At 40.7% G+C, this 25,010-nt stretch overlaps 2 protein-coding genes across 7 annotated transcripts in view; one reads left to right on the top strand and one right to left on the bottom strand.

The window, feature by feature from the left end:
- The window catches only part of Cstf2 (cleavage stimulation factor subunit 2), a 39,004-nt gene extending 16,107 nt beyond the window's left edge, over positions 1–22,897 (top strand). For 2 of the 3 annotated variants that reach the window (XM_050127270.1, XM_050127271.1), the window contains 6 exons: positions 6,387–6,528; positions 7,547–7,731; positions 7,944–8,236; positions 16,630–16,740; positions 17,483–17,608; positions 20,189–22,897. In XM_050127270.1, the coding sequence (XP_049983227.1) occupies positions 6,387–6,528; positions 7,547–7,731; positions 7,944–8,236; positions 16,630–16,740; positions 17,483–17,605 (854 nt within the window). In that variant the 3' untranslated portion in view covers positions 17,606–17,608; positions 20,189–22,897. Of the gene's footprint in view, positions 1–5,683; positions 5,744–5,942; positions 6,045–6,386; positions 6,529–7,546; positions 7,732–7,943; positions 8,237–16,629; positions 16,741–17,482; positions 17,609–20,188 lie in introns of all 3 variants that reach the window. The other variant, XM_050127272.1, reaches the window with a different exon arrangement.
- Positions 22,484–25,010, bottom strand: part of Nox1 (NADPH oxidase 1) — a 151,634-nt gene continuing 149,107 nt past the window's right edge. For all 4 annotated transcript variants that reach the window (XM_050127266.1, XM_050127269.1, XM_050127268.1 and 1 more), the window contains one exon: positions 22,484–23,361. In XM_050127266.1, the coding sequence (XP_049983223.1) occupies positions 23,235–23,361 (127 nt within the window). In that variant the 3' untranslated portion in view covers positions 22,484–23,234. The remainder of the gene's footprint in view (positions 23,362–25,010) is intronic.

Raw genomic sequence — 25,010 nt, 5'->3', positions numbered from 1 at the left:
TTCTTGGACTCAATTTGCCAGTATTTTATTTATTATTTTTGCATCAATGTTCATGAGTGAGATTGGTCTGTAATTCTCTTTCTTAGTAATGTCTTTCTGTGGTTTGGGTGTCAGGGTGATTGTAGCCTCAAAAAAAGGAGTTTGGCAATGTTCTTTCTGTTTCTATTATATGGAATAATTTGAGGAGTATTAGTATTAGTTCTTTGAAAGTCTTGTAGAATTCTGAGCTGAAACCATTTATCTGGTCCTGGGCTTTTTTTTTTTTTTTTTTTTTTTGGTTGGGAGACTTTTGATGACTGTTTCTATTTCTTCAGCCAGTTATAGGTCTGTTTAATTTGCTTATCTAAGTCTTGATTTAATTTTGGTAAGTGATATTTATCCAGAAAGTTGTCCTTTCCTTTAAGTTTTCCAATTTTGTGGAGTACAGGTTTTTGAAATATGACCTGATGATTCTCTGGATTTCCGTGCCTGTTGCTATGTCCCCTTTTTCATTTCTGATTTTGTTAATTTGGATATTCTCTTTCTGCCTTTTGGTTAGTTTGGATAAAGGTTTGTCTATTTTGTTGATTTTTCTGGAAGAACCAACTCTTTGTCTCACTGATTCGTTGTATTGTTTTCTTTGTTAGTATTTGTTGACTTCAGCTTTCACTTTATTTCCTTCAGTCTAGTTCTCTTAGGTGAATTTGCTTCTCTTTGTTCTAAAGTTTTCATATGTTCTGTTAATTCACCAGTGTGGGATTTTTCCAGCTTCTTTATGTAGGCATTTAGTGCTATGAACTTTCCTCTTAACACTGCTTTCATTGTGTCCCATAAATTTGGGTATGTTGTGTGGTCATTTTCATTGAATTTTAAGAAGTCTTTAATTTCTCCCTTTATTTCTTCCTTGACCCATTGATGATTCAGGTGAGCAATTTTAATTTCCATGTGTTTGTGGGCTTTCTGGAATCAGTATTGCTGTTGACTTCTAGTTTTATACCATGATGTTCTGATAAGGTACATTGGGTTATTCCAATTTTTTTGTATTTGTTGAGGTTTGTTTTATTACTGAGTATGTGGTCAGTTTTTGAGAAGGTTCCATGAGGTGCTGAGAAGAAGGTATATTCTTTTCTGTTTGGATGGAATATTCTATAGATGTCTGTTAAGTCCATTTGAGTCATAACATCTGTTACTTTCCTTATTTCTCTGTTCATTTTTTGTCTGATTGACCTATCCAGTGGTGAGAGGGGGAGTGTTGAAGTGTGTGTGGTTTAACGTATGATTTAAGCTTTAGAAATATTTCTTTGACATATGAGGGTACCCTTGTATTTGGGGCATAAATGTTCAGTATTGAGATTTCCTCTTGATAGATGTTTCCTGTTACTAATATAAAATGATATTCCTTGTCTCCTTTCACTGATTTAAGCTTGAAGTCTATTTTGTTAGATATTAGGATACCTATACCCACTTGTTTCTTAGGCCCATTGGTTTATTTTTTTTTCCAACCCTTTACTCTGAGACGATGTCTGTCTTTGAGGTTGAGATGTGTTTCTTGTATACAGAAGAAGAATGGATTCTGTTTTTGTATCCAATCTGTTTGCCTGTGCCTTTTTATAGGTGAATTGAGTCTATTTATATTAAGGGATATTAATCACCAGTGATTTCTATCTTCTGTTAATGTAGTTTTCACTGTTGGTGATTTTAATTAATGCATTTTTCCCTTCTTTGGGATTTGCTGCTTTGAGACCATCAGTTGTCTGTGTTTTGCAGCCATCTTCCTTGGGTTGGAGTTTTCTTTCTAGTATTTTGTGTAGGGCTGGGTTTGTGGCTAGGTATTGGTGAAATCTAAATTTGTCATGGAATATGTTGTTTTGACCTTCTATGGTGATTGACAGTTTTGCTGGGTATAGTAGTCTGGGCTGGCACCCATGGTGTCTTAACATCTGCATAATGCTTGACCACAACTTTCTGGATTTCATTGTTTCCAATGAGAAGTCCGGTGTAATTCTGATATGTTTACCTTAATATGTTACTTGTCCTTTTTTCTTTGCAGCTTTTAATATTCTTTTTTTACTCTGTATGCTTAGTGTTTTGATTATTATGTGGCAAGAGGACTTTTTATTTGGATCCAGTCTATTTCGTGTTCTGTAAGCTTCTTGTATTTTCATAGATATATCTCTCCTTAGGTTGGAAAAGTTTTCTTCTAGGATTTTATTAAATTTATTTTCTGTGCCTTTGAGTTGAACTTCTTCTATACCTATTAGATTTGGCCTTTTCATGGTGTCCCATAGTTCCTGGATATTTTGGGTTAAGCTCTTGTTAGATTTAATGTTTTCTTTAACTGATGAGTCTATTTCCTCTATTGTATCTTCAGCGCTTGAGATTCTCTTCCATTTCTTGTATTCTGTTCATGCTTGCATTTGTGGTTCCTGATTGTTTTCTCATTTCTGTTTCTATAATTCCCTCAGTTTGTGTTTTCTTTATTGCCTCTATTTCAGTTTTCAAGTCCTGAATAGTTTCTTTCATATGTTTGATTTCTTTTTCTTGGTTTTCTTTAAGTAATTTGCTGACATCTTCCAATTTTTGTTTATCTTTTCCTCCATTTCTTTAAGGGAATTTCTCATTTCCTCTTTTAGAGTTTCAAACATTTTCTTGAAGTTATTTTTTAGGTCATTTTCTTCTTCATATTTGGTTGTTCGGGTATTGCTGTTGTAGGTCTTTAGGTTTTACTGGTGTTGTGTTTCTCTTTGCTATGTCACTTATGTTCTTACCTTTTCTACTCATCTTTTTGCTAATAGGTGTGGTTGGGGCTGTCTGAGATTCTGTTGTATAATCTAGGTTCCAGTGAATCCAAAGCTCAGGTGGTTGTTCCTTGTGGTATAGTCAGTGTCACAGTTCTAGTTACCCTGCTGGTTACTCTACTCTTGGAGATAGCGCTCCCGTGCTTTGTTCTGCTCCCTTAGAGTTTGCTGTATCAGGCCTACTTTGACCTAGGTTGCTGGCTTTGCCCTGTTTCTGTAAATTCTGGTCTGGAACCCCTCCTGCAGAAGTCCCTGGGTTGCAGTTGAACGTGGAAAGGTTTCTGGCTCCAATCTACTGCCTTGGAGGTCCCAGGCTTGGGTACGTCTGGAATCACAGAGGACCTGCTTACTCCCTCAGAGGTCCCAGACTTACGACGCTAGGACCCACAGAGGTCCTGGCTCAGGCCTACTCCCTCCGAGTACCCAGACTCACGCCTGGCCCCACCGAGATCTCTGCATATTCCATCGGAGGTCCCAGGTTCACTCACGCCCAGACTAGCAGAGGTCATGGCTCAGGCCTAGTTCCTAGGAGGTCCTAGACTCACGCCCAGATCCACCAGGGTCCTGGATTAGGTCTACTCCCTTGAAGGTTGCAGATTCACATCGGGACCCTACGTGGTCTCTGGCTCTGGCTCACTCACTCAGCTGTTACTCCCCTGTACCTGTTCTGGTGGAGATAGCTGATTCTGGATCTGGTTGCTGGCTCAGTCCTGGTCTGCCAGTGTCCTGGGACTGGGTTGGCTCCCAGGACTGAATTTGCTCCTGGCTTCTGCTCCTGGTGAAGCTTGTTCTGTCCTAGGTAGCTCATTCAGAGCCACTCCTGTGGAATTTGTTGCCCAAGGTGGAGTTCCTTGCCTCAGAGCAAATGTGGCCTAGGTTATCAGCTTTGACCAGAATCTGTAAGTGCTGGCCTGGATTCACTTCTACAGAAGTCCCTGGGTTGGAGCTGGATGTGGAAAGGTTTCTGGCTCCTGTCTACTGCCTCGGATGTCCCAGGCTCGGGTACACCCGGACCCACAGAGGACCTGCTTACTCGTAACTTCAGAGGTTCCAGACTCACACTCAGACTCGCAGAGGTTCCAGGTTCCTGCCTATTCCCTTTGATGTACCAGACCAATGCCCTGACCCACAGAAGTCTTGGCACAGGCCTACTCTCTCTCTGGGCCCAGACTCACACCTGGCCCAGCCAAGATCTCTGATTCCTGCCTATTCCCTTAGAGATCCCAGGTTCACTCACATCCAGACCCATCATGGCCCTGGCTTAGGCCTACTCCCTTGAAGGTCCCAGATTCACATCCGGATCCTCAGCGGTCTCTGGCTCTGGATCACTTGCTCAGCGGTTATTCCCCTGTATCTGTTCCGGTGGAGATCACTGACTCGGGGTCATTTCGCTGGCTCAGTCCTCATCCGCCAGTGTCTCAGGACTGGATTTGCTCCTGGCTTCTGCTCCTGGTGGAGCTTGTTAGCTCTCTGTCCTAGGTAGCTGGTTCAATCCCACTCCAGTTCTGGTAGAGATCACTGACTCGGGGTCATTTCGCTGGCTCAGTCCTGATCCGCCAGTGTCCCAGATTTGCTCCTGGCTTCTGCTCCTGGTGGAGCTTGTTAGCTCTCTGTCCTAGGTAGCTGGTTCAATCCCACTCCAGTTCTGGTGGAGATCACTGATTCTGGGTCATTTCGCTGGCTCAATCCTGGTCTGCCAGTGTCCCAGGACTGGGTTGGCTTCCAGGACTGGATTTGCTCCTGGCTTCTGCTCCCAGTGGAGCTTGTCTCCTCAGGTCCTCTCTGTCCTAGGTAGCTCATTCAGAGCCACTCCTGTGGAATTTGTTGCCCAAGGTGGAGTTCCTTGCCTCAGAGCAAAGATGGCCTAGGTTACCTGCTTTGACCTGTATCTGTAAATCATGGTTTGAATTTCCTGCTGCAGGAGTCCCTGGGTTGGAGCTGGATGTGGAAAGGTTTCTGGCTCCTGTCTACTGCCTCAGGTGCACCTGGACCTGCAGAGGACCTGCTTACTCCTTCAGAGGTCCCAGACTCATGCTAGGACCCAGGTTCCTATTCCCTTGGATGTCCACAGAGGTCCTGGCTCAGCCCTACTCTCTCTGAGTACCCAGACTCATGCCTGTCCCCACCAAGATCTCTGGTTCCTGCCTGTTCCCTTGGAGGTCCCAGGTTCACTTTCGTCCAGACTGGCAGAGGTCATGGCTCAGGCCTAGTTCCTGGGAAGTACTAGACTCATGCCCAGACCCACCGGGGTCCTGGCTTAGGTCTACTCCCTTGAAGGTCCCAGATTCACGTCCGGACCCTCAGCAGTCTCTGGCTCTAGCTTCCTAGCTCAGCGCTTAGTCCCCTGTACCTGTTCCAGTGGAGATTGCTGAGTTTGGGTCAGATTACAGGCTCAGTCCTGATCCGCCAGTGTCCCAGGACTGGATTTGCTTCTGGCTTCTGCTCCCGGTGGAGCTTCTAACTTTTAAATGAGACAAAATTAGTGTTGCCATTAGTGTGGGTCCATTAATGGCCTGTCTCTGATAAATCTCATGTCCCATTCCATTGGAATTTATTTCATGTTTTATTTCTGAAAATACATTTTTCTCTATTTCTTTTTTTAATGCACAAGAAGACATAAAGGAAAATTCTGTAGTAACAGAAAGGGAGTCCAAAATTGCTAGTTATTCTTGCCCAAGTAAACCAGTACACATGTTTCCCTTAAGAAAGATGCCTGTCAAAGTGGAACTGTTGGATAAGAGAAAGGCCTCCTGTATTTAGGAAGTTTTGTAGGCCGGGGCAAACTAACGAACTCTCGGCTTTTACTGACGTGTAAGTCTCCAGTCTCCATATGTGTATGTTCCTGTGTGTGTGCAAGCTATTTTAAGTGTCTGCTATTTCTCCTTTTGAACTTACTGCTCACCTAGGAACCCTACAGCACTCGCCCGTGGGACCCGCCGGGCCTGCATCAATTGAGCGAGTTCAAGGTATCCATTGTATCTGCGGGTTTCCTTTTGCTTGTGGTGTTCAGGGTGGGATGTTGAAAGGAAAGGAGCTGCTTGGCAGTCATCCTCACATTCAGAACCCCAAAAGGGTAGTGTTTTGGGGTATTTTTTCTTTTTTGTTAGTTTTGTGGCTTTTTTTTTCTCTTGGGGCCACAAGCCTAAGATTGAGCTCTTCACACAGGGCAGAGAACATGGATGATATGGGCATCTGTCCAGAGATCTCCTCCCTCCCTACTGGCGTCAGGAGGCTTGGCTGGAATAGTAGTCTGTAGGGAGACAGCAGGTTCCTGCAGAGCCATGGCAGGGTTCCTATGCCAAGAACCTACCTTTCTTTTGTGACTCTGGTTCTTAACTTAAGATTGATTAGAAGAAAAACCAGGATCATAAGTTTATTCAGGTTACAGTGCTAGTCCTTGACAGGTGGCTTCCCAGTTTGTTCTTTATATAATTCCATCCATACCTCTAAAATGGCACTGCTTCTGTCCTTGAGCTGCAAGAGGATTCTGCTGTGGTGAGGTTTCACCCACTCTAAGGTGTCTGAATTACGTTGTCAGCGGTATAGAGTCATTTCTTGTCTCCTAATGTGTCTTTCACAGCAGTAACTCCATGTTTGTTTCCCTGCCAGTGCCAATGCAAGACCCCAGAGCAGCTATGCAGCGGGGAGCCTTGCCTGCCAATGTCCCAACTCCTCGTGGTCTGTTAGGAGATGCCCCCAATGACCCACGGGGCGGCACTTTAATGTCTGTAACTGGAGAGGTAGAGCCTAGGTAAGTACTCATGTAGAAGGAAACACCTTGAGAAGTTGAAAAGTTTCCTTACATTGAAAGCAAATGGTCGGACCTGTTTGCTTACTTCAAAAGATAAATAAGATTTGTAACCACTGTCTAAAAGTAAGCACTTTTCCGAAAACATAATCGTATAGCTAAGAAGGTAACTTTGAAGCTGGGTGATGGTAGTGCATGCCTTTAATTGCAGCACTCGGGAGGCAGAGACAGGCAGATCTCTGTGAGTTTGAGGACAGCTTGGTCTACAAGAACGAGTTCCAGGACAGGCTCCAAAGCTACAAAAAACCCTCTTAAAAAAAGAAAAAGAAGATAACTTTGAGCCAACAATGACTGTTGTATTTTCAGAAATTGAAAATTATAGTAATAATACCTAAACAAGGAAAACGTGAGGTAATGGTACTATTAATGACAATAGTTGTTGATGTTGGTGGGGATCACACCTCTAGCTTTTCTCTAAGTACTTAAATCACCTCATTATATCTACCTTAGGCCGGGGGTGTAACTCCCAGGGTAAGAGCACTTGCCTAACATTTCCAATGCCCTAGGTTCAATCCTCAGCCCCACAAAGATAGAGAGACAAATCCATATAACCTTAGAAATGACTATTCTTAGTCCTATTTTACAGGTAAAGAAACCAGGGCATATAGTGGTTAAGGTACTGACCCAGATCACATAGCTAATAAATGGTAAGACCTAGATTTCAGCCATTTATTCTGAATCCAGAATCTGCATTGCTAAGCAGTCTACTGCATATTCATTGTACTTATAGTAAGTGTCTATTAATTCTTTACTAATTTTGAATGCCCTGATCAAATAAGAAATTCCAGAATGCATAGATTTACATTCTATAGATTTCTTTTATCTGTGTGATGTTACTTCGTTACCATTTATTTACTGATATTTGTATTAGTTTTCTGTTGGATGTTTGCATACTGATCTGATTGACATTTCAATGTTGGTACATTCTGCTTTAAAATATGTCACTTCTCTCCATCTCTAGAGCTTACTTGGGACCCCCACCACCACCTCATCAGGGCCCACCCATGCACCATGTTCCTGGCCATGAAGGCCGTGGACCACCGCCACATGACATGAGGGGAGGTCCATTAGCTGAGCCCAGACCTTTAATGGCAGAGCCAAGAGGACCCATGATAGATCAGAGGGGTCCACCCATGGATGCTAGAGGTAAGGGGAAACTATCACAACTCCAACTAATAGCCGTGGTTGGTGAAGAATTTGACTCTCTTCAGCTCTAATATGGGACAGAAGTTTTGGGAAAGAGTTTTTACGATTTACCTACAAATCTGATAAACTAGAAAGGAGACAGTGTCACAGACAAGGAGAGATGTGACTAGAAGTTAGTAGCTATACTAACTGGTTTTCTTACAACTTTCTAGGTGGAAGAGATCCCCGAGGATTAGATGCACGAGGGTTGGAGGCCAGAGCCATGGAGGCCAGAGGACTGGATGCCAGAGGACTGGAGGCCCGTGCCATGGAGGCCCGTGCCATGGAAGCCCGTGCCATGGAAGCCCGTGCCATGGAGGCCCGTGCCATGGAAGCCCGTGCCATGGAGGCCAGAGGCATGGATACCAGAGGCCCGGTACCTGGACCTAGAGGACCTATACCTAGTGGAATCCAAGGTCCCAATCCAATGAACATGGGGGCTGTCGTTCCCCAGGGATCAAGACAGGTAATACTTGTAGCATCTACATAAAATCTTAATGTATTTGGGGATTTGTTACTGAGCCTGATTTTTGTTGTCTTCTGACTTGAATGAATTTGCTTGTTAGAAAGGAGAGAATAGGCTCTCCTTTTCCTTTCTCATATCCCTTAGGAGAAGGGTGACTAGCCTCTAATACTTAACCCAAAAGAACAACCTTGTTTCACAATTTTAGTGGCTATTTCATTCAGAAAAACCTCTAAAAATGAAAATGTACAGGGCAGGGAGTACTCTGCACTAAGTATATAAACCATCAATATGTACAAAGTCCCCCCACCAAATACTTGTGCAGATCTTAGGCCATTTGAAAAACCTCCCCCAAATGATTACCATGTACAACCTGAACTAGAGCATTTGAGGAGTTGCATTCATTTAGATTATCTCGGGGTGGCAGAGACCTGTGTGAATCTATTGTCATCAAAGCATCTAAATAAACAGTGGTATAGGAAAGGTCATCTGCATATAATTCTGGAACTGCAGTCTGTCGCTTTTCTGTCTCCTTCACTTGGCTCACTTCAGCTGTATGTATGGGATGCTTTAGAAGTCACCTCATTTTTATCATTTCCAGTTGATTGTGGGAAGATGGAATGTGTGTATCTTCTCAAGTTTCTATATGTTGGTGCCTTCGTTTTTCATTTCTTTCTTCCCATTTTCATGTGCTTCTGTGTCTTCCAGTGTATTTGGGGATTGGGAGAGAAAGAAGAGAGGAAAATATCAAAACTAGAATGCAACATGTCTGGTGTCTAGTTCTCTGATTTTATAGGTTTGGAAGGTGAAGGCCAGAAGTTGCAGAATGAGCAGGCTGCTTGTTCGTCCCAACCACCCAGCTTGCTTAGTCCCAAAATAACGACACAGAAATTGTATTAATTAAATCACTGCTTGGTTCATTAGTTCTAGCCTCTTATTGGCTAACTCTCACATCTTGATTTAACCCATATCTATTCATCTGTATATCGCCACGTATCAGTGGCTTACCGGCAAGATTCTAACGGGTGTCCATCTCAGGCAGAGGATCCTTGGCATCTCTCTGACTCTGCTTTCTTCCTCCCAGCATTGTTTAATTTTCTCCGCCTACCTAAGTCTGGTGACTTGGCCAAATTCACCTAACTTAAAAAATAACGGAGCAAGAAATACAGCTTGCTGGTCTATTCTGCTTCTCTGTCTTACTTGCCATCTATATATGTGTCTCTGTGTGTGGGTGTTTGCCTGATCCTCCCTAATTTGAGATAAAAATGTGGCTTTTTTTTGGTATATATAGAATAAAAATTTATTTTCTTTTGTATTTCAGGTTTTGCTTTTAAAAATGTGTTTGTGGGCTTTGATTTTTGTTGCATGCTCTATGGTCAATAGCCTCATAACACCTTTTTATACATCTTTTCAATACTTATTGAGCATCTACTGAATACAATCATAGTACTAGGGATATAGTAGTATGAACATCAAAGTCTTGACATACTAGCTCAGGAAAGAGGTACCAAGTTACTATACACTGTGCTTATGTAATTCTACTGACCATTCTGTGGAGAAAGACATTGAAAATGATGGCTGATGTCTTGCTCCTTCTTCTGTTAGTGTTTGAATTCATTACTTTCTAATGCTAGAGTTTTTTATTTGATTTTGTGATGCTAAGACTCAACCTAGAACCTTACAAATGCTAAATAATTTACCCCTGAGCTATACCCCCAGCCCAATATAGTTTTTATTAAAAGTCTGTAAAGTCAGTTAGATCCAAGGTAGAGAAAATAAGAACTTAAAATTGATACATTTTTTACATTTTTAGCAATATAGTCAATAATTATATAAATAATACATCCCAGCCATCTATAAAAGTGTTATGTTAGGAACCTCAACTTCCTCTTCTGTATCTTTCACTTGTGATAGACAATTGCCTTTATTAGATTTTTTTTTTGAGACAAAGTCTTTTCATGTAGCCCTGGCTGACCTGAAACTCCCTATATATACTGGGCTGGCCTTGAACTCACTGAGATTTGCCTGCCCCTGTCTCAGGAGTGCTGGAGTTGAAGGCATGCACCACCATATTTTGCTCATCTGATATTTTTAGTGTAGCTTTCTACTGTTATCCTTTTTGTGATCTTTGTTTTTTTTTTTTTAACTTAATATGGCCTTCATATCCCTTTAAATTAGATTTTAAATTTAACTCCAGTCCACACAGTTAGAAGTGTGTAGCTAAAAGGCTTGTTGTTATAGGGTGGTTATATAATTTGTCATACAAAGAAGAAAACATTCAAGAATGAAAGTGTTAATAATTTACCCTGAGGGGAAAAAACATAAACTGGGATTGTCTTAGGCCAACCAAGGTATTTGACCAGTCGTACTAGTATTTATCTACCTAGTACAGATATTCCTAGAAACTTCAACTGGCCATTTGGGGTAGTTATTTCATACTACAGTGTCTCAGATTGGTATAAATCAGTATTAATAAATTCCTAAGTGACTGTACCCAGAGGTTGTTCATATCCATAATTATTAAGGTTTATGCAAGTCCCTGAACTAAGTATTAATATAGATAGCATCCTTTATGTGCCATTGCTTCATGTCCCCAGTGTCTGAGAAAAGAGCTGATGCATGAGAGTATTTCAGATGTCTTAGTTACTGTTGCTGTGAAGAAACACAATGAAAATGGCAACTCTTTTTTTATTTAAATAACATTTTTTTCATTTATTTTACATCCCAACCAGTTTCCCCTTCCTCCTTTTGTCCTGTCCCCCTTTCCCATCTCCCCTCCCTATGCACTCCTCCATCTCCATTCAGAAAGGGACAGGGGACAATGGCAACTCTTACAAGAGATAGCATTTAATTGGCTTGCTTACAGTTTCAGAGTTTTAGTTCCATTATCATGGTGGGAAGCATGACAGCATGTAGAAAGAGCTGCGGGCAGGCCTGCTTTTTGCCCCACCCAGCTCCCACATGGCTAGCTTTACACCCGAAATAACAACACACAAACTGTATTCATTTAAACACTGCCTGGCCCATTATATCTAGCCTCTTACTGGCTAACTCTCATATCTTGATTAACCCATTTCTATTGTGTGTAGCACCACAAGGTGGTGTCTTACCATGAAGATTCTAACCTACGTCCATCTTGGGCCAGAGCTTCATCATATGTGCCTCACTGCCTTCTTCCTCCCAGCATTCTGTTCTGTCTTCCCCGCCTACCTATGTTCTGACCTATCAGGCCAAACAGTTTTCTTTATTAATTAACCAATGAAAGCAACAGATAGAAGACCCACCTACATCAACAGCAGGCAAGGCATGCATGGTGCTGGAGAAATAGATGAGAGCTACATCCTGATCTATAAGCAGAAAGGGAGATACTGGGCTTGGCATGGGTGTTTGAAACCTCAAAGCCTATCTCCCAGTAACCTGCTTCCTAAACCTTTGAAATAGTGCAACTCCCTGGTAAATAAGCATTCAACCATGTGAGTCTGTGGGGCCATTTTTACTCATACCACCACATTTGACTCCCTGGCTCTGATTGACTTATAGCTATATCATAACACAAAAATGCATTCTACCACCACCTGGCTCCAACTTCAAAAGTCACCATATTCCATCACAGTCTCAATACTGTCCAAAAGTTCAAAGTCTCATCTGAGACTCATGACAATCTCTTAACTATAAACTCATAAAATAAAAATAAAAGGTCAATCACACAGTTCCAACATACACTGACACATTACCATTTCAAAAGGGAGGAAAGGAAGCATAGTAAGAAAATACTGGACCAAAGCAAGACTGAAAATCAGCTGGGCAAACTCCAAACTCTGGATCTTCATGTCTGATGTCAAAATGCTCTTCAGATCTCCAACTCCTTTCCACTTTGTTAACTGCAGCACATTTCTCTCTTGGGCTGGATCCATACCCAATCTGCAACTTTTTTTTTTTTTTTGGCAGATATCCCATGACTCTGGCATCTCTAACATCTTAGGAGTCTCCAGTGAAATCTAGGCTTTACTTTCACAGTTTCACACAATGGCCTCTCTATGTCACCATACAAGGACACCTTAACACATGCCTGGCCTCAGCAGCTTTACTTAGCCTCAGAGGGATATTCCACAACCCCATTTTTGTATCATTGACTCTAAAGCCAGAACTCCTTTTGGGCTAGGTGCCAAGTTGTACTGCTTGATGGGGTGGCTTGAATTAGGCGTCCTTGTTCATAATAGACATTTGCATCAGCCTTTGATGTTGATGGCTTCCTTTACTGCTTAAGATTTTCTTCTTTTTCACTAATTGAAGCTTAGATGGGTGGGGTCTTGCTCTGAGGTCACCACTCCTTTTATTCCATTTAGCATCAGGCTTTTCTTAAACTTTTATCTCCTTGAGCACTGAACTTTTGTTCTGTTGCACTTCCTGGTCCTTCTTTTCTCCTCAAACTGTACATTTCATATTTTTCCTTGCTCAGCTTGTTTCTTTTCTTTATATATCTGAATAAGAGGGGCCACAAGACATAGTCAATATTTGGCAGTCTTGAAATCTCTGCTAGTGCCATTAATCTAAAACTGTTCAATTTAGCCTCATGCATATTTTTAACACTCAGGCAAAAACAGCTACATTCTTTGCCAAAATGCTGCAATGGTCCCTAGGCCACTTACTAATATCCTTCCCATCTGAAACTTTTTGAGCTGGGTTCAAATCACCCTTAGCACTATTGTCACTGTTCTGCTAAGATAGCCCATTGAGCCCTACTTAAACCATTCAACCTCTTTTCTTCCCTCCTTCCCTTCCTCCCTCCCTTCCTTTCTTTTCTTTTCTTTTTCCTTCCTTTTTTGGGGAGAGGAGTGGGGTTTTTTTTGGGGGGGGGGTTTCGAGACAGGGTTTCTCTGTAGCTTTTGGAACCTGTCCTGGAACTAGCTCTTGTAGACCAGGCTGGCCTCATACTCAGAGATCTGCCTGCCTCTGCCTCTCAAGTGCTGGAATTAAAGGTGTGCGCCACCACCGCCTGCCCCCCCCTTTTCATTTTTTTAAAGATTTACTTATTTTTATTACGAATGCAGTGGTCATAATAAAAATAAATAGATGAATATTTTATTATGTTTATTTTTATTATGAATAGTGTTCTGTCTGCATGTATGCCTGCAAGCCAGAGAAGTTGCCAGATCTCATTATAGATGGTTGCTGGGAATTGAACTCAAGACCTCTGGAAGGACAGCCAGTGCTCTTAACCACTAAGCCATCTCTCCGGCCCCCAACCCCTTTTCTAGTTCAGAGGCTTCCATATTCCACCAACAAACAGCCTGCTGTTGAAATAAGAGCGGCGGGGCTGCGTCCCCAGCACCCCAGCCACCTGCTAGCTTGTGCCCGAAATAACAGCACACAAACTATTCATTTAAAGACTGCTTGGCCCATTTCTATCTAGCCTCTTCTAGGCTAATTCTCACATATTAATTTAGCCCATTTCTAATAATGTGTGTAAGCACCCCAAGGTGCGCTTACCAGGAAGATTCTAGCCTACATCCATCCTGGGTCTGAGCTTCATCGCATCTGCCTCAGAGCGCAGGGCTATCGCGTCTACCCTGGAGAGCTGAGCATGGCGTCTCTGCTCCAGAGAGCAGAGCTGTCGGGTCTCTCTGGGAGCAGAGCAGAGTCTGAGCTCACTTCCTCTTCCTCCCAGCATCCTATTCTGTTTACTCCTCCCACCTATGTTTTAACATATCAAGGCCAAGGAATTTCTTTATTGCTTAACCAATGAAATCAACAGATTGATATATGACACTCCCACATCAGCCTGCTACAGCAGTACCCCAGTCCCTGGTACCAAGTTATGTCATAGTCACTTTTATATTACTGTGAAGAGACACAATGACCACAACAACCTCCCCTTATTTTTTCTTTTGAGCCTGCCCTGGAACTTGCTCTGTAGACCAGGCTGACCTCGAACTCACAGAGATTTGCCTGCCTCTGCCTCCAGAGTGCTGGAATTAAAGAAGTGAGCTATCACTACCCAACATGACCACAACAGGTCTTAGCTGGCTTACAGTTTGGGAAGTTTAGCCCCATTATTTTCATGGTGGGAAGCATGGCAGTATACATGCAATGCATGGTGCTGGAGAAGTAGATGAGAGCTACATCCTGATCCAAAGGCAGAGGGAGATACTGAGTTTAACATGAACTTTTGAAACCTCAAAGCTCCCTACCTGCAGTGATACACTTCCTCCAACAATGCCACACATCTTAATCCTTTCAAATAGTGCCATTCCATGGTGAGTAAGCATTCAAATATATGAGCCCGTGAGGACCATTCTTATTCAAACCACCATACCAGATGAAGAACTATTCTAAAAGTTGTTTGAGCTGTTTTAGTGAAAAAGGATGGACTGTGAATGTATTTTTTCCTCTTTTTAAATTTACTTTTAATGTAAATTTTATTGTGTTGTCCTTGATGTTTTTATTATTATTAAAAATTTCCGCCTCCTCCCCACCTCTCTTTCCCCCCCCTCCCCACTCCCCACTCCTCTCCCTCTCCCTCTCCAGTCTGAAGGGCAGTCAGGGTTCCCTGCCCTGTGGGAAGTCCAAAGTCCTCCCCCCTCCATCCAGGTCTAGGAAGGTGAGCATCCAACCAGGCTAGGCTCCCACAAAGCCAGTACATGCAGGAGGATCAAAACCCAGTGCCATTGTCCTTGGCTTCTCAGCAGCCCTCATTGTCCACCATAGCAACCCTTCACCAGCACAACTCTCTGAATGTATTTTATGCTTCCTATTTTCTTAAGTAAATTGCAAAAATACTTAAATCATTTTTGATTATTAAAAATCAACATGGAAATAGATCTGTTATTATTTATAACATAGTTTTTTTATCCTGTAGTGTATCTGCCCCTTTTACTGATGGACTATCACCTGGTTCTTCACATTGTTACATCTATTCCTGACACATGTTTCTGTATATTTCTTCTATACTTCCCTGGTTATAATCTGAGAAAGCAGGTAACAAATTTGTTAAAAATTTATATGCAATAAAAATATCTAATAGTCGAGCAGTGGTCACACACGCCTTTAATCCCAGCATTCGGGAGGCAGAGGCAGGCGGACCTCTGAGTTTGAGGCCAGCCTGGTCTATAAAAGCTAGTTCCAGGACAGCCAGACATATATAGAGAAACCTTGTCTTGAAAATAACCAGAAAAAAGAACCTAAACTCTGCTTAAGAGCCTGAGTGTGAGCATCATACACATGTAAAGCACATCTAATTAGTTATAGTAGGTGCATAGAGGTATTTTCCTTGGGTTTTGGTTGTCTTCCAAAGGATTGGGCTCACTAACCATTCCAAATGCCAATAAGTATGCTATTAACTGTGTTTTGTTATAACTTGAGTAATAATTTTTTTGGTTTGTATTAAGCAGGACACAATTGCAAATTACTTTATATAGAAAGCTCTACGAAAAACAAGGGCTGGAGAGATAGCTCAGTGGTTAAAAGCACTTGGTATTGTATGGGACCTGGTTTGGTTCTTAGCACCCATATAGATGGATCATAACCTTCTGTGATTCCAGTTCCAGAGGATCCAGCACCCTCTTCTGGCCTCCATGGGGACTAGGCATACATGTAGTACACAGATATACATGCAGGCAAAAAACTCATACACATAAAATAAAAATAAGTGAGCCAGGCAATGTTGGCACACGCCTTTAATCTCAGCACTCAGGAGGCAGACACAGGTGGATCTCTGTGAGTTTGAGGCCAGTCTAGTCTCCAGAGGGAGTTCCAGGACAGGCTCCAAAGCTACAGAAAAACACTGCTTGAAAAAAAAAAATAAAGGAAGAAGAGGCTTAAAAAAATTCACACTACCATTAGTTATCTGAGCATTAAAAGGGATATTCATAGTTTTTGCTTTTAAGAAATCTCTAAAAGGCAAGTATTGGGCTAATATTCTTTTTTCCCCAGAGACCTTCCTATCTCCTTTCTGTCTCCATCTGTTTTATTGAATAGAGCCCTTTGAAAATAACTACTAGTGTTTACTTGAAATAGAGGTAGGCAGTAGTCTTGTGAACATCACTTCCCAGAATACAGTTATGTAAAGTCTGCTGGCTTCACTTGTGTTTACTCTGAGCATTAATTTCTCAAGTGCTCATAGTTTTCCCTATGCTTATTTGGCTAAATTTTGCTCATTTAATGTCCCCTTCCTGCAGTGTGTATTATTTGTTATGATGATGGACCTGTAATATGCAAGAATGTGTATGCTAGTAGGTCTTTGATTAAACACTAACTTCTGATTTTGCTAACAGTATAAGCTGATCTTTAGATCATTAATTCTCTTTACACTCTTACCTGTGTCAAGATTGGTACTGTATTGAGGTTCCATGGACATCAGGAATTCTGTATGCTGTCTTCTTTCTTTCTACCTATAGGTCCCAGTCATGCAGGGAGCAGGCATTCAAGCAGCAAGCATGCAAGGTGGAAACCAACCTGGTGGCTTTAGTCCTGGACAGAGCCAAGTCACACCCCAGGATCATGAGAAGGTAAGCAACACTGTCTTACTGCCTCCCGGTGCACAAATCTAGTATTTTTGATCTTTTCACAGTTACCATGAAGATCCTGGGTCTTCAAAGTCCCTTTGGAAGTGATGTTTACTCTAACTTAGGACTCTAATGATCTTGACTGAGCATTTTGGGGACCTGAACCTTAAGTTTTTAAGTGAATATAATTGACAACTTATTTTACGTTTCAGACTAATTTATAAATGTCAATTGTTTTTATGTGCAAGCCAAACTGACCTAAAAGTCCAAGCTCCTTTATGCCTCCCCTTTCTACCGATACTTAAACAAAATAGCAGATTCACCACAAGTATATTTTTCTGTTGTTATACTTGGCTATTGTTGGGAGCTTGTGTCTGATAGGAAGGATTAAACTTGTGAAAGGGGAAACTCAAAACAGTACTCACAGATACCATCTTAGTATGCAGGAACTTTGAGTTCCTGGAGCATCTCTTCACACCATCTAATCTTAGGTATTTTCATTTAATCTTGTGCTTCACTGTGTCTTTTCTCACCATTTTCTTTATTTTGGCTTGCAGTGGGGGAGGGGGGGAATATCTTCCCTTTTCCCATTTTGCTTCATAGCCTATGACAGTTTTTTTAGACAGAAGCTGGTGGGGTATTTTGGGTTTTTTTTTTTTTTTTTTTTTCTGGTTTTTTTTTTTTTTTTTTTTTTTGGTTTTCTGACACATCATTGAAACTCACAATCTTGCTCTCCTCTGCACAGGCTGCTTTGATTATGCAGGTCCTTCAACTCACTGCAGACCAGATTGCCATGCTGCCTCCTGAGCAGAGGCAGAGTATCCTAATCTTAAAGGAACAGATACAGAAATCCACTGGGGCACCTTAAAAGGTGAGCTGACTGAATGGTACCTGGGCAGAACTAGGTCCTTCTGTATTTGAAGTGCGTAACTTTAACCTTTAACAATGTAATGTTCTCTGAGGCCCTGATCTTCACTAGGTCGTCTTGACCCTTCAGTAGTCAGCACCTTTGGGTATAGGGTAAGGCTGCAGAACATTTGTTTAGTTGTTTAATTATTTTCAGCCTTTGCTGATGATGAAATTAATATAGGATTTTATTCCGAACCATTCCTTCAAAATGGAGGAAATACAAAGTATTTCAATAAAATGTTACTCTAATGTTTGTTTTGGAATGTGTGTCTCTGTGTCCATGTGTGTCCAGGTCTCATATAGCCCAGTCTAGCCTTGAACTCCTTATGTAGCTGATGATGACTTTGAACTTCCGGTCTTCCTGCTACCACTTTCCATTGTGCTAAGATGACAAGCATGCAGTACGGCACCCTGCTTTTGAGATACTGGAGATCAAACTTGGGATTCATGTATTCAAGGCATGCACTATGCCAGCCGAGCTATGTCCCAGCCCTTGTAATGAATATTTTGATGGTTGACTAATACAAGCCATCTAAAGTAGTAGATGTCCCTGTCAGCACCAGTTTCTTTACATTTTAAAGAAGAGTGTATAGTACCATTATCTTTCTTGTTCATCCATCATGTAAGAAGAATCTTAAGTGCATTTTCCTCATAAATAACCATATGACCAAACTTGCTATATAAATATTGTTTTGTTTTCAAAACTCCCATCTTTGTATTTCATAAACAATTCCATTCTCTGAAAGCAGTTTTACTTTCATATTGTCCTAATACCTGTTGGAATGTCTTTGGAATTTTTACATTTTAACCTCACATGTCTTATAATTCTCATGCACAGGCTTACATATAACAGTGAACTCATTTATGATAATAGCAGTCTTACTATACTGTAGTCTGCATTTGTAGTGCTTTCAAAACTTCCAAAATGCGAATATGCATCGTATCTACTGAGACTTTAAATGACTGTACCAAAACTGGGAGTGATTGTAGATGGTTGGAAACTAGATTTTTAATATATTGTACTTTACCTTTGTTTCCATATATCCCAAACATCCTATTTTCTTCATTAAAAATATGGACTACAATCATAGTAATTTACTATTACAAATTATGTCAGAAAAGGCATTCTCTGTGGTTTGAGAAAATTACTGGTTTTAGAGTGTGGGAGAGCCGGGCGATGGTGGCGCACGCCTTTAATCCCAGCACTCGGGAGGCAGAGGCAGGCGGATCTCTGTGAGTTCAGACCAGCCTGGTCTACAGAGCTAGTTCCAGAACAGGCTCCAAAGCCACAGAGAAACCTTGTCTCGAAAAACAAAAAAAAAAAAAAAAAAAAATAAGAGTGTGGGAGATAGAAGTATTCCTGAAAGTTCTTTCATTGTGTACTCTTAATTGTATCTCATTTGCCTTGAATACTGACCTCAGGGCAAGAATTTACAGGGTTTTTATTTTAACCTTTGAAGCAATCATAGTTTGATAAGAAGTTGGGAAAATAATACAAAGGACCTTGTAGCCTTCACACAGTTTCCCTCGGTGATTGCATCTTACATTTTTACTTTGTAGTACAAAGCCAGGCAGTTGTTCTTAGTATGTTACTGTGAACTAGACTACAAACTGTATTCAGTTTTTACAACTAAGTAATTTATACCAGTGGATGTGAAGCCACAACTGTAATTTTATGTGAGCAAACTCTTATTTATGCATGTTGTGGCTGAAACATTGGCTTTTTGTCCTAAACTTAAGAGTTTTGGTTTCTTTCTCCCATCACAATGTTATTTCTCACTATTAGAGATAAGTAGTTCTTGGAGTGGAGAGGTAGCTCAGTTCGTAAAGTGCTTGCTACCCAAGCACAAGCATGAGCAGCCAAGTTCAAACCTTAGAACCCACCTGAAAAGTTGGGTGTGGTGGCACACTCTAGTAATCTTATTGGGGGAGGTGGAGACAGGATGATCCTTGGAGCCTGCTGACCAGCCAGCCTAACCTAATCAGTGAGCCCCAGGTCCCAGTGAGATACCCAGTCTCAAATCCTAGTTAAATGGCCATCCTAAGGATTTACCCTTGAGGTTGGTTTGAACTTCTTGCTCATGACTGCACTCATGTGCACACATATGCATATGAGAAAGAGAAAGGAAGGTAGTTGTGAAATAGGGGAGTCTTGCCTGCCTCTACTTTTTTTTTGTCAGTTTCTGTAGGCATTTTATGTTGACAAAACATTTGAAAGTAGTATGCCACAGTCATTTAGTGCTTAGAGATCAGAGATGCTCCTGAACATCCCATAATGATGCACAGGGCATCTTTCTCTTTTTGAGAGAGCACTTTGGCTGAAAAATTCCATGTAATGCTAAGGCTGAGAAACCCTGCCACAAAGGACAATGAGGAGACAGGACACAGGCAAACAATGGTGTTTGATCTTCAGCACCTCCTCCCTTCCCTCAGCCCAGTTTTGTTGTTCTTTTTTTTTTTTTATGAGGGTAGCTGTTTTTTTTTTCTTGGGTTTTAGAAAAAAGTTCACTTACAATGAGTTTCTCCAAATTTTTTCTTACAGGTTCTGAAAAATACCTGGCAACAAATCTGGAAATAGTAATTCCTTAACATTGCTGAAATGTTGAAAACATGGTGACTTCTGCATAAAATTGGTGCCAGGTGGAGGACTCGCATGACCATTTCTCCAAACGAAAGCAGTTCATTTTGTTGTCTTAGTTTGTATATTTTCTGTGATGTTAAATAAACTCTGAACACAATCTTAGCATACTGAAAATTGATATATATATATATATATATATATATAGAGAGAGAGAGAGAGACCCTTTTGCTTTGAAGAAGCTAAATGCAAAAGCTTAGATATATTTTCTACTCTTGCTGCAGCATTTGTCCTTTCATCTTATATTGCCATAGCTCTATTCTTATGTTAGCATAAACATTTATTCTTCTTAGTGATACTTGAGTATTTCTTGGAAGCAGTGTCTTCAGGAACTTTGTTGTGTTTGCTTTTAGCGAGGTAATAAGACTTTGCCCTTTGCAGGGTGGTGGTGGTGCACACCTTTAATCCCAGCACTCGGGAGACAGAGGCAGGCGGATCTCTGTGAGACCAGCCTGGTCTACAAGAGCTAGTTCCAGGACAGGCTCCAAAGCTACAGAGAAGCCCTGTCTCGAAAAAAGAAAGAAAAAAAAAAGACTTTGCCCTTTGAAAACTTTCTAGGGTCTCTTGAGTTTTCTGGGAGAAAAGAAGCAAGTGTTTAAAGCTGTAAAATAGTCAGAAGGCCATCAAGCAAAGAGCATACCACAGTAATGTGTTTGGTTTAAGAAAATTCAATTATCCAAATGTTTTTGGTCAGTAGCAGGTCTGAACATACGCCGTTCTGAGTTAAGATAAAGATTGTTTTGGCACTGGTTTGAGTGTGTGTCAACAACCCGGAGAGACTGTTGTAGAGCTCTTCTGTCTAGGTAGCCAACTTTACAGTTTACAAAGCCACTGGTTTTCCACATGTTCAAATTTAATAGGAAAATCAAGTGAGAAAATATATTTTATCCCAGTTTTTAGAAAATTGCAAAGCTTTCAGCCCTATCCACTAACTAAACTCATTCCAAGAACTTAAAACAGAAAACCGTAAAACTTTTACATTTTCAAGTCTTTTAAGAGGACCAAGTATAGAACACGGGAAGGCCCTGTTATGGTTGCCTGTTTTTTCCTAAGTACTACCTACTTGGAAGGTTATTAGTGCCATTAGCCTGTGCTAACCAACAGACCACCATGTCTTCTGTTCTCCCATAGTGCCATTAAGGAGGAGCACGGTTTCTTTCCACCAGGTTAACCTCAAGACATTTGAAGAGTTGCCTTAATAATTAGTAAAGTTTACTAGAACTAATCGTGAGCTTATTTATATTCTCAGAACCCTACTCTCTGTGTTAGGATTATGGCCAGGTGAATTAAAATCATTACTAGGCACATAAAGCACATTGCTTACATGCCAAATAAAAGAACGCAAAGATATTAAAATTGAGGGATTTTCTCCATATATTTACAATGAAAATTTGTTGTATATGTCATCAAGAAAAGTGCAAAACAGCAAGCACTCCCTGCCTATTCCACTTATACCACAGGTTCAACTTTGATATTAATTATGCATGTAGCTCCTTGTTTTCACATCACCTTCTGTGTCTCCTACATAAATAATAAGTCAATAATGTGATGATTTTAGCAGCTGTTATGACTTAAAAGCACCAATATATTTAGACATATATAGAGACCATGAGAAAAGTATTTCTAGTTAGGAACTTGGGTTTTACACAAGCAATTTCCAATCAAGATTACTGAGGCTGAAGTTATTTGGTAAGCAGTTGTCTAGTAGAAACCATATCCTGAAAATCCTAGTGTGCATTTTCCCAAGGCCTCATTAAACTTAATATGGTTAGCAAACATTTAGGTGAATAAATTGACATGAGCAGTGGCATCCCAATTCATCCCTATGGATGTGTGTTTTCTGCTATAATTAGTACACTTAGCTACCCCAAGTTTGTGACCTGTCTCTTATGTTGAGATTAGTGACTAAAAATGATCCTGCTAATCTTTCAAGCTATAGCTTCCTAAGTAGTAGGAAATGTAAATTTGTTCACTCTTGGTAGAAAATAAGTGGTCTAGATTCAGTGTGCTAAATCTGTGAATTCAACAGTCTGAGTACAATGAAGTGTGGGGTTTTTCGCCCTCTGAGGAGGCTGGGGCTTCTGTTTCTTGTAATTCACCATAACTAACATCCCAAAGCCAGTGTGGTTATTGTCCTGGTTGATAGGAAAAATAGACATTTAGTGAATGATTCCTCAGTAAATAAGACCTGGAAAATAGTCAAAATTATAAAAATCTTTATTTTTTTATACGAGACATTCAAAAACTCCTGTAACAAAAGTAGTAGAGAGCTGCTGTTGAATTAAGTTATTCCATGATGGAGGCCAGACCTTCCCATTTAATTCAAACAATACAAAATGGCAGTATAGGTTTCTAATTCTAATTCAAATTTGATTGGTTAATATACTTCAGATGGAAATTCTAGGGAAAGTAAGCAAAATTGTTCAATAAGCAAAGATGAAACTTTCAGTTTTTCTTGACAAAACAAAGTGTAAACTGTTGGTCACACTGGATAAGATTGTGTTTAACAATGTACCTAGTAAGTATGATATGGGAGTGGGAATCTTGGTAATTTTATGTTGTTTATTTATGATTATTGTTTTGTCTTGGATTCAATAAATATTTTAAAAGTCACCCTACTTAAAAATCTTTTGTGAGAGACAAGTGGGAGGGGAGATTATGAACCAAGTTCAGGAATCAACTAAAACACCGGGGGTTAGATTGTGCAAGTGTCAACCAGCAAAGCTCAGCTTAAGTCAGGTTTCCCAGGATTTACAACTATCCTACAAAACCCAATTCATGTGCTTTGAAGTTACTGTGGCTTATGCAGCTCTTGGGTTGGCAAAGCTCAATTATGGTGAAGTTGAATGCAAGCTTTTAAAAGGAGGGAGGGAAGTCCTTGTGAGGCACAGTATTATCTAGTAGCTGACTGCAAGGTGGGAAAGTGGGCTACTGTGCTGCTTTCTGTAATTCAGAAAGTTTCTTTGTTGAAGTAGAATTGAACCTTCCTAGGATCAAGACTTGAGTATCGCTGACAGCATTTGCGCAGGCTCTTTGCCAAAGTCCGAGGGCCGCATAAGAAAACCCCGACTACAGACCTGTAGGAATAGAGCAACAGTAATTACCCAGATGCAATGAAAGCTGTTAGCGGAAATGGAGAACAGCCTCTGCTACTCCCAGCAATGTCGAGCTGTGTGTGACTGGGTCCATCATCATTCTGTCCTTTGCTGGGGTGCACATGGCCCCCACCATTCTCTGAGGAGCTATTAGTAACGGTTGCTGAGGGAAAGAGTCATTTTCACCGTTTTCTTCAGTCCTATAGCTACTGGAAACTTGCTAATGCTGGAAGTAGCCCTAATTAAACTTACTAGGTCACCAAAAAGGGAGGAAAAAGAACCCATGAAAGTGGAAGAGGGATGAGTATCAGCAGGAGTGGGAGGGGCACGAGATAGGACGTGAATAGGATTGAAATTCAAGTGATCGGCCCTAAAACCACACATAAAGTTAACATTAAACTGAGCAGGTGGTATTTATATAAATTATTTTAGGAAAAAATGTATTTCCATATATGTGTGTATATATACGCTTATATACACACATATATGGAAATATATATAGCCATGAATTTGAGGTGGAAGGAATTGGGGGAGGAAATAATGTACTTACTTTAACTCCAAAAAATAAAAATATTTGAAATACATTATATACATGTACGAAAATATAATGAAGCTGGGTGGTGGTGGCACACGCCTTTAATCTTAGCACTTGGGAGGCAGAGACAGGCAGATCTCTGTGAGTTTGAGGCCAGCCTGGTTGACAAGAGCTAGTTCCGGGACAGGATCCAAAACTACAGAGAAACCCTGTCTCGAAAAAACAAAAAAAAAAAAAGAGAGAGAAAGAAAATATAATGAAACCCATTGTATATAATTAATATGTTCTGATTTAAAAAACTTAAATTCAGTTGTTGAAATCCTCCTTCCAAGAAAATTTTTTCTTAACATTTTGTTTCCAAGTCCTAAGTATGCTCTCAGCCTTCCCCCATTTTATTGAGACACAAGATACTGTGCAATACTGCTGTTAAATGTTAGGCTTTGGGGCAGGGGCAGGAGAAAAAGGAGAAATTAAGAGGACGATCAGGGAGAGATCTGGTTTGTCTTTCATGCTAAGTGAAGAGACCTCAACCCAGATGATAAAACCAAAATGCCCTACCGAGATAATGCAAGTTTTTTTCTAAAGACAAGTCAAACAAGAATGTTAATTAAATCGATGAACTGTACTTACTCAGGCCTAGAGCATCACCCTGAGTTTTGCCATAAAGGCTTCCCTATCTCATACTTCACAAAAGCACCTGACAACTTCGTTCACAAAAGAACAACACTTAAGTAAAGAAACTTTTATTTATTTTTAACTCCTCTGAATTTTAAGCTTTGTTTCCGTATTAAACCATGTAAAGTATACCCTTTGGGGAATGTTAAACCCAATGACAGGATTATACATTGTCATTGTGAAAGTACATAGATGCAACTCTCTTAAGAAGCCTGTGTCCACAAAGACCCAACCAAGAAAGAGAACTACAGGCCTATCTCACTCATGAATATCGACGCAAAAATTCTTAATAAAATACTGGCAAACCGAATTCAAGAACACATTAGAAAAATTATCCATTATAATCAAGTAGGCTTCATCCCAGAGATGCAGGGCTGGTTCAACATACGCAAATCTATCAATGTAATCCACCATATAAATA

Source organism: Alexandromys fortis, unplaced genomic scaffold (assembly GCF_014885135.2).
Source record: "Alexandromys fortis isolate MF-2015 unplaced genomic scaffold, M_Fortis_MF-2015_v1.1 scaffold_241, whole genome shotgun sequence".
Lineage (NCBI taxonomy): Eukaryota > Metazoa > Chordata > Mammalia > Rodentia > Cricetidae > Alexandromys > Alexandromys fortis.
The sequence above is the reverse complement of the archived record's forward strand: the minus strand, read 5'-3'. Positions and strand labels throughout refer to the sequence as shown.